This window comes from Stegodyphus dumicola, chromosome 8 (genome assembly GCF_044657685.1).
Source record: "Stegodyphus dumicola isolate Sdum_Otavi_A_Nest chromosome 8, ASM4465768v1".
In the NCBI taxonomy this organism is placed as follows: Eukaryota; Metazoa; Arthropoda; class Arachnida; order Araneae; family Eresidae; genus Stegodyphus; species Stegodyphus dumicola.
In genome coordinates, this window is record NC_140775.1 from 14284096 (window position 1) to 14296015 (window position 11920).

Genomic DNA, 11920 nt, shown 5'->3' on the forward strand with positions numbered 1-11920 from the left:
ATTATAAACATAAATAATTACAAAATTGATTCACAATAAATTTTATATTTTAGTTAATTTATTTATTGAATAAAATAAATGTGAAAGTAATTAAAAAGCAGCACTGAATTAAAATATTAGTAATACTCATAGTGTAACAACGCTGATACTGCAAATGCTAAATTAAACGAGTATTGGGACTTTAAAGCATTAGAAATGAGTGAGTGTTGCATACAAAGGTTAGCATTTTGGATGCATAAATTCATGTCACACATAGAGAAAATTATGAAAACTTCCATGCAGCTAGTCTATTTGGCAGGATACACAAGTAATAAACATGTTTAATAATGAAACATAATAAAAATATTAATAATTAATGAGGGAAAATTTATAGTTTTGTTCTTTTTATTTAAGTTAATATTTCTATTGTGAAAACTATCTAACTTAATACACTATTCACTTTCTCTTTGCCAGTACTAAACATTAATTCTGAATTATAATAAATTTTCTAACTGCTCTGTTATTCATTCACAATAGTAATGGCTTGAGTTAATTTCTTCTGCGTTTATTTCATTTATAACCTCCCAAAGTTTTCAACTACATTTTATCCTATAGTTCTAATCTGAGGTAATGTGCTGCAAATATCAAGTGTTAAACTGTCATAATAATAATACTATAGACAACTGAAGTTAACAAGCACATATTGTAAAGCTTCAATCATATGCAGAAGTGATTTATATGCAAGTACAGTCAAAAGTCGTTAATCCGGACTCATCGGGACTTCGGCGATTCCGGATTATCGATTTTACCGGATTATAGATCATCAGTTTAAATCTGGTAAGATGGCATGCAGAAATTACAAAATTAAAAATATGAAACCGTAATTTATGAAATAAAGAACAATTATGATCTAAAGGGTATCAAAATTTACAAAAAGAAAAAGCTTAATATTTATTTGTTTACTTTATTAAACATTTCTTTCAATGTAAGTTGTTTAAGTTGCTTTGTTTTATGTGATAATACTTTCTCTTTAATTCTATAAACAGACATAATTTCTTCTTCAGTTACAAAGTTCCGCTGTTCAAGTCCTATAATTGCTGTGTTGAGAATACTGACTAATTTGTCAATGGAAATGTTTTCGTTTTCAATAACCTCTGGTCACTTTCTTCACTATCGGAAGCGAATTATAATGACGAGGAACTTGATTTAAATCATATCAAAGACGGAGTACATAGACATGAAATACTATACTTAGTAAGGAATTATAAGCCAAATAAAATAAAAACATCTGCCCTGAAGATAAGGATAGTGCTGACAGATCAACTTCCGATCCGCGGCGTGAAATTGATAAACAGATTTCGGATTTCAGAACATACTTTCGCTTTGTAGATATAAATTACATATTAGTAAATATATATCGGAAATTCTATTTGACATAATCAAAAGTTCAAGCTTACTTTTATGAAATTGTTCTAAAAGTCTGCAAAAAACAATAAGCCGGATCCAATTCGAAGATTAAGGAGCAACGCAATGTGCAACATTAACTGAATCAGATAATTTTAGCTTAGCTTATACCTCTGTTACGCATTAAACACGCATGTGCACAAACATATTTGCAGCCGTAAAGGTCTTACGCGCACTCTTAAACGCCTGTGCGCATGCGTGAACGGAACGCATGCGCAGAAAGTTTGTAGCTTTGAGGTCCGGATTATGGGTGTCCGAATTAACGACTTTTGACTGTATATCTTTATCATTTGGCCAATTTGAATTCAACAAAATAATCTAATTTTCATAATTTTCTCAATTTTTATTGTCTGCAGATAATCAAAACCATTTTTAAAGAGGGACTACTGCACATTATTGTTAAGAAATATATCACATTGACATTCTTCAGCTTTATTACTTTTTAACTTTAACAAATTAATATTTAAGTACTAAAAATTAAATATAACACAGTTATAGCTCTGAAGTTATGTGACAGATGCGATGAGCGAAAGCTCTGAAGTCAGATTCCAATCAGTCTGGGTCGTATTTATTTTGCATATAAAACAATACATGTGAATTCTAGTTAAATAGAACCAATGACTAAAAAGCACTTGTTTTAAAAAATACATAATAAAAATGTATTTTTCATATTACATATCAATACAAAATAGCATATTAAAATAAAGTCATAGCTGCCCGGATGGTATAGTGATTAGGGAAGCCTGAGTACAATACTGAGGGACCCGGGTTCGAATAACGAACAAGGCATGGATGTAAATTATCTGTCCCTTCATAGGAGGCAAAGGTGGCCTGCCTATTAGGTGCCTCCATAATAGATCACCATATCTGATTTTAGGAGTGGCCAATGCCGGCATAGGCAAGCATCCACCATTGGAAACAAAAAGTACATGTGCAAGAAATGGAGTTATTCTGATGCTAATGGTTTCATAAAATTAATTATTCTTTTCTGATAACTCGATTCATAATTATAATGTGGGGAAAAAGAAGAAATATAGAATATCAAATCCCATTTACTTTCCTGAACCAAAGTATGAAAGTAACAGCACAGTGTATAAAAATGTTGAACAACTGCATCGTCTGTTAACACAGTTATAACTGAAGTACTGTTTTGAAGAAGGGTATGGAGTTTTATGGCAATTAGCATATACTTTGATGCTTCTTATTTCATTAAAGCTAATTCTTATATATAGGCATAGTAATGTTTTGTTCATCAGCATTTTATGAATTATTGACAATTTCAAAACAACAAGTATAAATATGCAAAATAAAATAAGGAGCTGTACGACTTAAAGCTCATATAAATTGGAATACCTTATGTTGGAGCATTGCTGAACTCATACTTAAAACAGAATAAAATGATAAATGAAAATCAAAACACTACTATATATGCACTGTATGTTACTTCCTTATTAAAGCAGACAGTCTGGATATATTTAAAAGTTACAAGTTACAAATTTGGTGATTCAATCAGCTTATTTTGTTATGGTGTCTTTATTAAACAATAATCAAATGTCACCTATGGATATTCTAATATATTTTAAGAACATTAGGCTTAAATAAAAAGTTAAACTTTACCTTTCTGGATTTTGGAAAGCCTAACAGATTTCAGTTCACAAAAGTCCCATTTATTGCTATTACAGGCCACACATCGAGCAAAAGCTTTCATTGAAGGGCAGTTCAACCTGAAAAAAGAAATTAAATCACCATTTAAAATTTCATGATCAGGGTAACAATACAAAGGTTTAGCACTTGGCTTATAAATAATCCTGCTCTTTCAGAAAAATTTAATTGCCATGACAATAGATTTAGGTTGGTAACTTATTTCTGTAAAAAAAATGTTATGCCCTTTCCAGGAAAAACATGAGCACACATATTTACCATATAACATATTCCTCGAAGTATAACACAATGGCTTCAAATCACATTAATTAGAAAGTTTGATTTCATTTCTACTTTAACCAGTTTGCCTTCATGGCCATATGACATACAATATATTCTTTAAAATAAAGACTAATGTAACAGATTCAAATAACAAATTTAAAAGTTTTGCCCCATAAGTGAAACTTTACTAGTGAAAATATAACTTTGTACCCCATAAGTGAAAATATAACTTTGTGAAATAAATCTTGCATCCAATTTAAGGCCATGAGAACTGATGTTTGACAAATACTAAAGAAAGTTTATTTATATTTTTGATGCATTAGACATGAACCTGATTTAATCAAAAAAACTTTAATATGGGGGATAGGTTGGAATAGCTTTAACTTCTTTGATAAGCTGAAGCATGTTTAGAACAAAATGTTTTAATGACAAGTAAATTTCCATCATTTGCAAATCATTATATTATTAGAAAATACATTTTAATGAGATACTAACAACTATGACATTTTATGCATAAAAAGGGTAAAAATTAAGCCAGTTATCATTTGGCTTTGTGGTGTCATCGAAGCTTTGCTTCTTCTCCCAGCATAAATTCTTTGGTGGTACACTACTATACTGTCAACAATATTGTTTTCATATTAGTTCCACAACAGTAAATTAACATGTTCCAGTTCAGAGTTTGAATGCATCTGAAATGTTTTGTGCACAGTTTGAATTTAAGAAAAATCTCTTTCCTTCAGACTTATATTTTCAGCTTAATATTCTAATGATTTACTTTTTTTGAAATCATATACTACAGCTATATCCATTTGACTTTGAAGGGAAGATTAATAATTTTTATCTTCTTATATCCTACCCATATATCTTTCTTTCTGAGTAGCTATGTGCAGAGTTAAAAAATGTATAGACATATAAAAATAATAAGGATAGCTTAATTATTTTTATTGAGAAAAATTAAATGTGCATAGCTATATATGTAAGAATACATAATTAAATTAGTCCAAATCATATTTAATGCATCTCCATATCTATTTTAATATTTTCATTTAATATGTATTTAAATGCACTAATTATTTTATCATTAGAATTCTAGTAAAAGTAAGAAAAAAGCTATAATAAATTAAATGCTGTTGTTGTTGGTATCATTTTAACTTTGCCCAGTTTGTCTTCATGGCAATAGCAATATTTATAACATATATAATACCTAAAAAAGGAACATTTTGTTATGTTAATAATAATAATTTGCTGCATTTTTTAACTCCCCAAACCCCATAAACGTTTTGCGAAAATATAAAAAACTTTAAATAGCAATATTTATAACATATATAATACCTAAAAAAGGAACATTTTGTTATGTTAATAATAATAATTTGCTGCATTTTTTAACTCCCCAAACCCCATAAACGTTTTGCGAAAATATGAACTAATAATGATTTGCGACTTTCAAACTTTATTTTCTCTTACCGTAATTTTCGAAAAGTAAACAGAAAATTTCCCTTTTCCTCCTTCAGGAAAATTCCCTGTGTGGGTTGCAACAATTATCAGGGTTACCATATTCTGGCGCACGTACGCTCACTTCCGATGTAAACAAATCCGCAATTTCGCCAAGTGCCGGTTATGGAAACATCCCCCATAACGCATTTGTAATCTAAGTTTGTTTTATTTGGTTATTAATGCAGTTATATGTAATCATGTCGAAACATTTATCAATACGTAATGGATGTAGTTACCAAATAATTTTTTGCCATCGGTGTTTGTTTACATCATGATATTAAGGATTTTCTATAAACTAAACTTCTCGAAATTCACATAAAAAAGTGGAAAACAGCCAATTATAGTAACCCAGACAAATAGTTTGTGACGTATTGTTGCCACCAGTCACGTGAGACCCGCTAACTTCCGTAAACCGTCAGCGTTTGTAGTCGCATAATTGTAACGGACTTAAGCACATGATCTTAGTCACCAGATGCAAAATTATAGTTAATTTTTTGCCCTAAATACAAGTTTATTACACAGTAGTAAAATGTATAACTTAATAACATGTTATATAAAAATTAATAAGTTTATCAGAAATGAATTAATTCTGCAAATAAACTTTCTACACCTGAGGGGAGGGAGAGATCTAGTAAAATTAGATTTATTATAACTTCAGTTGGACCAAACACCTTCTACATATATATATGCATCACTAAAGAAATAAATAAAATTATCTTGCTTTAAAAACAGATGTACCATACCAGTTTTTTCCCCTTGTTACCCTTTACATTGAGAAATAACAAACAGTACAACGCTGAAAAATACTATCCTTGAAATTTTTTTAAATGAAGAAACACACACCATCTTTTTATTTAAGCATTTCACTTCAAAAACAGATACACATACCAATTTATTTTCACTAGCCTTTATACTGATAACATGCCATATAAAAATGAAAAGGATTATCCTTGAAATTCAGATAAAATGAAGTAACACATACCATCTTTTATTCATGCATTACTAAAATGAATAAAATGAGTACGCTTCAAAAACAGGATACACATAATATACAGGATACACAATTTGACACATATCCATGAAGGTTCACTGAAACAGCACAATCATCCAGTACTTCAAATAAAGCAATATGGAATAACAAAATGGGAAAATTTATGCACGCTGGACATCTTTTTTCTGTTGCATGTTGTCTGACATGATCCACAAGTGCCTAAAAATGTACCCAAAGAAACACATTTCAATATTAACAAAAAAATTGTTTACAGATTAAAATTCATTCATTTCATACCAGTATTATAAAGATCATGCATGAAACAAATCTGCTTTCCCATACTTTTAAGTAAAACTTAACTGAAATTTTATACTGGAAAATATGCTTTATTTCTATATATTAGAAACAAGAAAATAATACCATAATAATATACTCATAACCTAGGAGAAAGTAACGTATATAACATCAAACACAGAAATTTATATACTCGTGGCCTAGGAAAAAGTAATACATATTACATAAAACACATAAATTATCTAATATAAAACATACATACCTTCTAAAATTATTTTATTTTACTTTTTGTTTCTTATTGGCCGATGCTGATGAATATGAAACGTTATGGGCTCTTTTGTTGATAAGATGCTGTGTAAGGCCTTTGCATCTAGTAATAAAACAATTATCAAAAATTACTTTCTTAAGATTACAGCATTCTGGCATGGCCACATGCGTACATTTATCAATTGTTCTTTCAACTAATTCTTTTGTGATGGCTGATTGTAAACGAAGGAGTACATCTTTACATTTTTGAAAATCTCGTTCAGCTTCCCTACATATTCGATACATTCCTGAAGAGATGACCTTCAGTCCACCTTTATTGCTATGTTTTGTAAGAATTTTGCGAAGCTCGGGTATGTCAGGCTCCAGCATGTTCTCTAAAATGGTCATAGCTGTTTTACAATTTTCACATATGCTTTTTTTCCAACAACTTATTATATATGGCTCCTGCGATGTAATGTATATAATTTTCTTCCACAGCTGGGGGCAAGCGACGTTTCACTGCCACTGCAGAAGAGGTAGATGGCACTACAGAATTGGAGATAGGATGCAAGGCCTCCTTTCTGATAGCAACCTCTAATTCAGAAGCATCAAAGAGGCTGTGGTCACTTTCAGAACAATAATTTGGATTATTGATATCTGAAATGAACTGTGATAGGCACACTAATTTCAGTGCTCTCTTGGCTTGCAAAGCAGTAGGCTTTGCACCCGACTTTCGTCTAATCTGAGAAAAGGCATTTTTCAGCGCATCTTGTGTCAACCTGCCTGGTAAGAAAAATGTAAACCCCTCGGAAAATAATTCTTTTGAGAGTTTCACAACACTCAATGTGCTCATAATAATGCCAGTTTGAAATGGCTTCCATGCTTTCCCAAACTGAACAGTTTCAGTCACATGAATGAATTTTAATAAAATATTAAATTTATCATCTTGATTTTTGATAGTGATGCCTTTTTTTGGATGCCTTGCAGTCATAATTGTAAACCATTCTGCTACAAGTCTCAGCCACTATGCACTATGAAGTTAATGCTTCTTTTGCAACTTGGTGTAAAATAACTGCTTTTTCAATAGCAGCAGCTGTTTTTACAGAAAACAATTGCACAGCAGATGCCCCATTCATCGAGGAAAAGTGTGTTGGGAAGAGATGAACTCTGTTCAAGTGATGTAGAGATCTCAGGGCACCATCTGATTCTATCTCACTTGACCAGAGTCGTTTCACATACACTGAAGATACTATCCTCGATGGCAAGACATGCTGCTGGCGAAATTCCTCTGGTAATATTATAATACTTGAAAGAAATGCATTTCTCATATTTTTAATGAGATGTGGTACATCTGCAATACTGTGAATGAAAACATCAGGTCCTCCAATGTTGTAATTTGTCTTCCTATCTGTCCTAGAGACAGATACATCCAATGACGACCACATTGCTCTGTTATTGCTTCCCATATCTGAAACAGAGGCTCTTACAGTTAAACCTATTTCTGTAGCTGCTACTACAGTTCTATGAATTAGATTTTTCATGTCAGAACCTGATGTTGAAGACCCTGTTAATTCATTGGCAACAATCTGCTTCCATGATGTTTTAAGGTCTCTAACACTATTACACTATTGTAATGCTTAGCAACTGCAGGTTTTCCTAACATAACATTTCCAATGAATGACTTAGACGATGTATCAAAATCTTGATATGAAGCTATTTCCATTTCGTCAACTAAAAGGCAGCAGTTCCTATCAAGAGCATCCAATGAATGAACTTTTGTCTTGAAGAAAAAAAAACAAATTTTCTAGAATGCCGAAATTTATTTTTATGTCCCTAATCCTCCTGTTCAAGGTACTGTACGATGGTGCTGGATATCCAGTACTTCTGAGGTAATTATATCCATGTTTGCCCAAAGCAAATCGCATCTTCAGTCCTTTTATAATAGACTTTTCTGACCAGTTCCTTTTTGACTGCACAGCAAGGGCTCCTACTTGCTCATCGGACAAAAATGATGTCAATTTTGCATTTTTTTCTTGAAGCTGTTGCTGAAGGAATTCTATTTTTTTAAACAACTCTTCATTTGAAGCAGGTAGATTTTCCTAAATTCAAAAAGAAATAGTAAACATGTTATGCTGTGATTATTTTTTTAAACAATGGTTGGATGAATTAATATATTTGTAATAACAATGATTTTTTCAACAATTTTTTTGGAGAATATTAAATAACTTACCACTTCAGTATTTGGCTTAGGACATCGTACTTCTCTTATCCTCTTGTCAGTTACAGATGGTGGTGGATTTGAAATGCTAAAGAGTGTTGGTACTGCAGTTTTTCTTAGTTTTTAACTATCTTTGCATAGTGACTCAAATTGAGATTCCTCAAAATGATCCTGTAAATACATAAAGTAATAAAAAAAAGTATACAAAATAAATAAAAGTACAAAAAACAAACCACACGAAAGAAATGTGAGAAAAGTGTTTCACACAGTGAGGTTGTGCCAAAGGCAGCAAGCATGAACTGTAAGTAAGTATAGGCAATAAATAAATATGCAGGTTATTAAATTAGGCCCAGTATTATAAAAAACTGAAACAATAAACAAACCATGTCTAACATATCAGCAGCAGCATCTTATAAGCTTGGGCAGAATTTAATTATCCAATATTTATTTTTTGCCTATAATTTAAAGTGTTCTTTAGAACATTATTCAAAAATTAAATGAAATAGTGTTTTGCTATAACATTAAAAACAACTAAAATAAAACTTTATATTTCTTGCTATAGTGCTCTTACAATAGATAAGAAAATATGAGTTCACTTCAACCAACTTTTAAAATACTAGGCCGATAAATACATTTATAATTAGAGCAGACTATGATTCTTGTTATAATTCTAGTAATGTTTATTGCTCTAATTGAAATATTTAATTTTTAATTCTCTAATCATTCAAAACATAGGCCTAATTTCGGAGCACAGTGCCAACATGCATTTTAAAAAGCATCAAGGCCAGTTTAAACGACAATTTTTTAAATTACATCGGCACAGACATATCCAATTAAAGTTATTAAAAACTCTAGAACGTAGTTCAGTAGCTTTCTGAATTTGTAGGCAATTTCTTATTTAGAGATGACAACACAAAATAACGCTTCAGAAAATATTATTTATCATGTATAAAAATCTGTTTTGTAACACAGATCAGTAATAACTGTTTATCAATGTCATGAGGATTTAATTTGACGAGATCACATTCTTTAGAAGTATCAAATTCATGAAAGGATTTTGGCTTGGCCTTTGAAATTCATCATTACAGGCAGATTTATTTGATTGTTATGCATGCATTAAACACTACACATGCATTAAAAACGCTACAATTATTTTTGAAAAATACACATGCAGTTTCACAAGTTTTCTGTGCTTATTTGAATGTTCTGCATTCATTTCTAAATCTTTACTCCATTGCCAAATTGTATAATACTGTGATTATAAATATATGGTACTTGCAATTATTGAAGTCAGATTATATATATTTTGTCTCATAGTATTCAATTTATTCTATTGACTTCAGATGTCAATGTCAAAATTCTGGAAGTTATTTTAACCAAGAAACATTAGTGGGCACCGTGCATAAACAACTCATCTAACTTTTTAACAATAGTGATTATAAAATAAAGAAAAAAATTATATATCATTCCAACGATATTGCAACTATAGTATAATGTTACATATATCTTTAGCAAACATTCAGATTTTATCTTGACTTTCCAAATTATGATTTGTTTTTTAATAAATTTCAATATGCTAATGATTTTCATGTTACATTAGTATAATTTCCACAATTAGCACAGGAAAACAAAATTTGCGCTTTATATTAGAAGAGAAATTTCTTTTCCACATTCAAAACATCCACATTGGCGATGTTTGGCGACGGGTACATTAACCCTAGACTAATTTAATTATAGCTATTATTACAGAAATTAGCAGATACTCAGGTTATTGTACACAAGAATTTCATTTTTCTTGCACATTATAAACATCAGAGAAGATATAAACTCTAAATGAAGGCGTAATTAACATTATACTTACTAAGCAAAGTTCAGCGCCTGGAACAGGTTTCCAATTGTCTCTTCGGCAATTATTTACCCATATTTTTCTTCTTTCTTCATTTTTCGGAAATTTTACCAATGTATGACCTTTCCGTGAATGATTTGAACAATTAATAGCTGCACATCCGCCCATTTTACACAAAAAACACAAAAAATTGTTGTACCGTAACTACACAGCCGCCATTAAATCTCCCACTTGGGATCGCGAATGCCTGATGATTCAGCCTGGTATATAGGAGCCTTAGATCGAGACGATGACACCAGACTCTCTCTCTGTCGAGTAGATCGCAAAAAGCGACCCGTTCTTCTATCTCGACGGTATCCAGACTAGGGCCCTTAGCCAATCAGGAGAAAAGTGTTTGAAAGCTAGTTGCAGAAAAAACATGGCTGAATGCATGCTGCTTATATAGCGCAGGTAAGTAAGAAAATGTTTACAATTACTGTTTGAAATATTTTTTTTGTTCATTTTATGCAGATTATTCTCATGCACTTTGCACTGTTACATGTAGTGAGTAAGTATTTAAACGTTTAAGCTTAGCGATTAATTAATATCAGTGTTCGTAATGTCTAATGAGTTGAAAGAGTGCAAAATATTTATTCCAAATGCAAATCTAATAGTAGTATTTTGTCATTGTGCATCCGATAAATTACGCCTTAAATTGCCCGTATTATTATTTATAACTAATTATTCCAAAATTAAATCACTGTTGTGGTATTTAATTGAACCGGTAATGTGGTTGTTGAAACCAATATTAATTATGTTAGCGTTCGTTTGCAATCGTCTGACCAAAGAACGTTTGACATCTTTTTCCCGGCAGGCCTTGCGAGAAAAGTTTATGTAAACATTTGGAATTCTGAATGTAATGTATATATTTTTTGTTTACTAGGTTTAGTTTATTCTTTCTTTAGGATTACCTGATTAATTATACTTGGTTTATAATTCAGTCTAATAATATGTTTATGTACGAGTGTGTTATGAAGTAAAATTACAAAAACTTGAACAACGCGGTCGAGAATCTCATTTATTCTTGAGTGTAATAATATTATTTTTTTCACTTATTAATTTCTTACGAAAATGTTATAATTCCAAAATGAAGTAATTATATTGATTAAAAATATGTCGCATCAAATACTTTTCGTAATGTTCTGTTTTACTAACTAGATGCAACTTAATTATTCCATATATTTTAATATACCAATATCAACAGGGTAAAGATGGAAATGACCTAAAATATTTTTCTAAAAATTCGTTAAACTAGTTATAAACGAAAACTAAAATTTTGTACATTATTTCCAAAAATATCATTTCATTATTATTTTATAAATGACAAAATTTATTATATTGTATAAATATCTACCACTGCATACTTTTAAGTTTTAAACATTTAATGTAGAATTTATGTTGATTTTATTTTGCCCAGTTTTAATAC

At 30.7% G+C, this 11920-nt stretch overlaps 1 protein-coding gene across 1 annotated transcript; it reads right to left on the reverse strand.

Annotated features, from left to right (window-relative positions):
- Positions 1 to 8642: 8642 nt before the first annotated feature.
- LOC118206117 (peroxynitrite isomerase THAP4-like) lies at positions 8643 to 10664 on the reverse strand. The gene is made up of 2 exons (XM_085822908.1): positions 10471 to 10664; positions 8643 to 8780 (listed from the first exon to the last, which is right to left on the reverse strand). The coding sequence occupies exons 1-2, from the start codon at positions 10621 to 10623 to the stop codon at positions 8733 to 8735; spliced, it is 201 nt and encodes a 66-aa protein (XP_085679034.1). The 5' UTR covers positions 10624 to 10664; the 3' UTR covers positions 8643 to 8732.
- Between the last annotated feature and the right edge of the window lie 1256 nt (positions 10665 to 11920).